This window comes from Micromys minutus (genome assembly GCF_963924665.1).
Source record: "Micromys minutus genome assembly, chromosome: 25".
In the NCBI taxonomy this organism is placed as follows: domain Eukaryota; kingdom Metazoa; phylum Chordata; class Mammalia; order Rodentia; family Muridae; genus Micromys; species Micromys minutus.
Window position 1 is genome coordinate 13,664,272 of NC_137960.1, and position 4,334 is coordinate 13,668,605.

The following is a 4,334-nucleotide window of genomic DNA, read 5'->3' on the forward strand; positions in this document are numbered from 1 at the left end:
TAGTCTGGGAAACCATAACACTAAACTCTAGCCTATTCTACAAACACACATTAGTGACAACACACATTTATTTGTTTGCTCCAAACCTTTGCCTGTACTTTTCTTTAAATGGGAAACGTGGCTAAAATTTTATTACCAAAGACACTGGTTTACAAGAATTTACCTACCATGTGCCTTTACAAAAAAAAAAAAAATTGATATGTACCCTCATTATTCATTTGCAAAATGCATATTACCTAAGAGATCTTTTTAAGTAATTTTTGATCTATACATACGAAAAAAAAAAGACTCACTTTGAATTTGACAAAGGGCAGTTCCCAGTGGTCCCCAGAACTGCTGTTGACAACAGAAAATGTCATTTAAAATTCAAACTCGGTACACTGTTAACACGGAGAATAATCACATTGAAACTGCTTTTTAATTGAGAAATGGAAATGAAGAGGTTTCGTTTTATTAAAACAAAAGTCTCCTCAAATTTCTAGAAGCTCCATTTTAAAGGAAAACAGCTTATATGAGGAATTGGGGAAGGACTGAAGAAGCTGAAGGGGTTCACAACCCCATAGGAAGAACAGTATCAACTAACCAGACCTCCTAGAGCTCCCAAGGACCAAACCACCATCCAAAGAGTACACATGGAGGGACCCATGACTCCAGCTGCACATGTAGCAGAGGATGGCCTTATCTGGCATCAATGAGAGGAAAGGCCCTTGGTCCTGTGGAGGCTAGCATTGGGGAATGCCAGGGCAGTGAGACAGGAATGGGTAGGTAGATGGGGAAGTCTCCTCATTGAAGCAGGAAATGGGGGGATGGGATAAGGGTGTTTGTGGAAGGGAAAATGGGAAGGAGGATAACATTTGAAATGAAAAAAGAAAACCAATAAACAAATGAAAACTCACCTGAAAGCCTGCAATAGCAAGAATATTACAGGTTTCCTTACCTCTCCTGTACTATACTAATTTCTTCATGCTATACAATTGTTTTCTTTTATATAACATAATCACTCACATTTAAAATAATACAGTCCTGATATGTCTACTGCCAAAGAGATTAAAATCATGTTCCTAATTTGATATAAAAAGAAAACAAGTCTAATATAATCCCTAAAAATCTTGTTTTTAATGTGGGCAGTTCAGTTGTGTCTTTCCATGAACACAGAGTTACAGCAACATTCAGCACTGTGATCACCTACGCATGAATAAAAAACATTTTATCACTTCAAAAATATTCTTTTTTTCTTACTAAAGACACCTTCCCCTCTTCCATTTCCAATTCCTGGCAATTACTACCTGTTTTTCTTTCTCTGCGTCCTGGCTTAGTCTGGACATTTCAAATAAGCGGAGGTATACAGATGGATTTTTGTGTCTGGCTGCTTTCATTTAGCATCATGGCCTAAAGGTCAAGGCTGGCGTTTATAGAGGCAAATATGCAAAGATTAACAAGAGTCCGAGTCAACCTCAGTGAACGTGGTTATCATAAGCATTACCTGAGGACAGACATGTAAATCCTGTGATTTTTCCCATGTGGTAACATGTAACCATGCTAGGAATCATATTCCTCTCCTCAGTTAATCCTGGATTCCCTTCAGAGGAATAAACACAATTTTCAGGATGGCTTGTTAGAAACTGGGCTGCCATTGTTGTTACTGGTCAAGCACGGTAAAGGCTGGACCCAGTAACACTGCCCTTGGAGCAACTGACCTTCTAGGCAGAGAATGAATTTCCTTACACCTCCAGTTTTTACCTCTTGAATTGTGTCTTTGTCACATTGTTTTTCTCTCTTGAGTTAAAAATAAAACCTTTCCCTGGAAAGTCTCCAACTTCCTATCAAACCCAAAATGTTTGACCTGCACCCTTCATGTGACCGTTTTAAGGATTCACCCTGGAACATAAGGAACATTTTAATGGAAGATTACCTAATCTTTTTTTTTTTTTTTTTTTTTTTTTTTTTTTTTTAGTTCATGTCCCTTCAGGAAACTTTAGAAATTTCATTGGTAATCTCCAGCTCTAATGCACTGTGCTTTGGGGTTTGAAAAGAAAAATCCAAAGCATCTATTAGTTTTGTCAACTTTACTATGTGCCATTTAGTTAAATGTGACTTTTCTTTTTTAAAAAATGATGTGCATGACATTCTAAGAGGAGTATGAGATGCTTGACATGAAATATCAGCTGGAGTGGAAAACTCTCTGATAGTCCCTTGACTGCTGCACTTACGAGAAAAGGTGAGCTCATTCACTTGAGAAGACAAATGCCCGAGACGTTTACTCACCCAGGCATAGTGTGTCCTGTGTGTTCTCCAACACAGGCACCGGGCTTTCCTAAAGCAATATAGGTGAAACTACTAGGGATATGGAGTACGCTTTCCTTTTCACTGTGAATTAAGGAAGATAAGCTTACCCATATTACCATCATCCAAATATGACCACTACCCAACTTTTGATTCAGATACTCTAAAGAAAGGAAACGAGAGGGTGTGACAAGCTGAGAGCACATATTGCTCCTCTGTGTGTTCAGTTCTCGGCACTCACAACCCCAAACCCACTCCAGCTCCAGGGGATTTAAAGTATCATCTGGCCTCTGGCAGGCACCTGATTTTGAGCACCTGCAGCCACAGACATAAGCAAATGTGTGCATGATTAAAATAAATCCTCAAACAAGAGAGAAAGCCAAGCTTGTATCTGGTAAATGTTATCACCTCCATCCTGATATTTCTCACATAGCATTCTTCCTCCTTCCTGCTTCTATTGTCCCCTAAGTGAAAGTACCAGACCATATTGACACTTGTTTGTTTTTTTACTGTAAAATAAACAAAAAGAATAATGAAAAATAATAATAAATACTCACCTGAAATAAGGATGAAATTGTATTTTAATTATCTGGACCTTTTGAGCCATCTCCATCCCTACCACCTACCAATGGTTCCCACAGGTCTAAAGACATGAGCTCATCTACCCTGACACCTGCCATGAGAAAGGGCCTAGAAACTGAAAAAAATCATTACATTTCAATATTAAAGTGAAGTTGAAGGAGCCTGGATTCAATCTCAGTCTGACAAAGTCAATGGTGGAATTGGTGGTCATTACATAGGTATATTATGCACTGTAATCATTAATATAAATTTAATAAATTATATTGATGACTCAATAAACTTTTTAACAATTCAATTGTTTGGGAAGGGATGTGATAACTTTCCATTCGTCTAACCAACCAATATTTGTTAGGAATCTCTATGCCAAAGGTAAAGCCCTTTCGATAAGGTCAGCAACTGTGACACAAACTATAAAACATGAGCTCACAGAATCCCTGGATACCCCAGGTTACAGATGTAAGTAAACTCAGAGCATCCCTGGTTACAGAAGTGAACTCATTCCTAGTTACGGAAATGACATCACAGCGTCCCTGGTTACAGGAATGCGCTCAGAGCACCCCTGGTTACAGAAGCAAGCTCACAGTGGCGGCTTTTGAAGCACAGGGCCGCGGTAGACATGTTCCAGGGCATGGATGGCCAAGCTGGTAGGTTGGGCTCCAGATTCATGAAGACCCCTGCAGGAGAACCGAGTAATCATTTTGGAAGTCTAAAAGAATGTATTCCTTCAACAAGCAAGCCCAATAGGATGGCATCTAATATTTTTGGACCACCCGAAGAGCCTAAAAATATACCCAAGAGGACAAATCCTCCGGGGGGGAAAGGAAGTGGGATCTTTGATGAATCAACTCCTATACAAACTCGACATTGTCTGAACCCACCCGGTGGGAAGACCAGCGACATATTTGGGTCCCCAATCACTGCCTCTGTGCCTCTGGCACACCCAAACAAGCCCAAGGATCATGTTTTGCTGCGTGAAGGCGAAGACTCCAAATCTGACCTGAAAGCTTCAACAAACGCCACACCCAGAGGAGAGCATGCAAAGAAACCGGAGCCCACACCCACTGTTGACAGACATGAGCCCAGACTGGGGCCAAGACCTCGCTCCCACAACAAAGTCCTGAATCCACCAGGAGGCAAATCCAGCATCTCCTTCTATTGAGAGGCTCCTGCTCTGCCCGTAACTAGATCAGACACTCAGAGATAGGATACTGAATGTTAGTGTTTCTGTTAACCCAAATGTGTTTGCGGTGGGAGAGGGTTGGCCATGCATGTGGGGTTGGTGGCTCATAAGCCTTGTCATTGGAAGAACTGCCCAGAGGATTGTGCCTTCTAGACTGCCAAGACATAAATCTGCGGTGAGAAAATGGGATGTTCTGGTTCCTCCTTCCTAGTTAGTTGCTCTCTGTGGAACAGATCTGTAAAGTTGTGACGAAGTTAGAAGAGATGGGACCCATTAGCAGAAGGATGCC

General features: G+C 40.8%; 1 protein-coding gene across 1 annotated transcript; it reads left to right on the plus strand.

The window, feature by feature from the left end:
* Positions 1 to 3,481: 3,481 nt before the first annotated feature.
* Positions 3,482 to 4,024, plus strand: LOC308437324 (jupiter microtubule associated homolog 2-like; the record flags this gene model as incomplete). The annotated part of the gene is made up of 1 exon (XM_080938436.1): positions 3,482 to 4,024. One exon carries the CDS (start codon positions 3,482 to 3,484, stop codon positions 4,022 to 4,024), a length of 543 nt encoding a protein of 180 aa, XP_080794562.1.
* Positions 4,025 to 4,334: the final 310 nt, after the last annotated feature.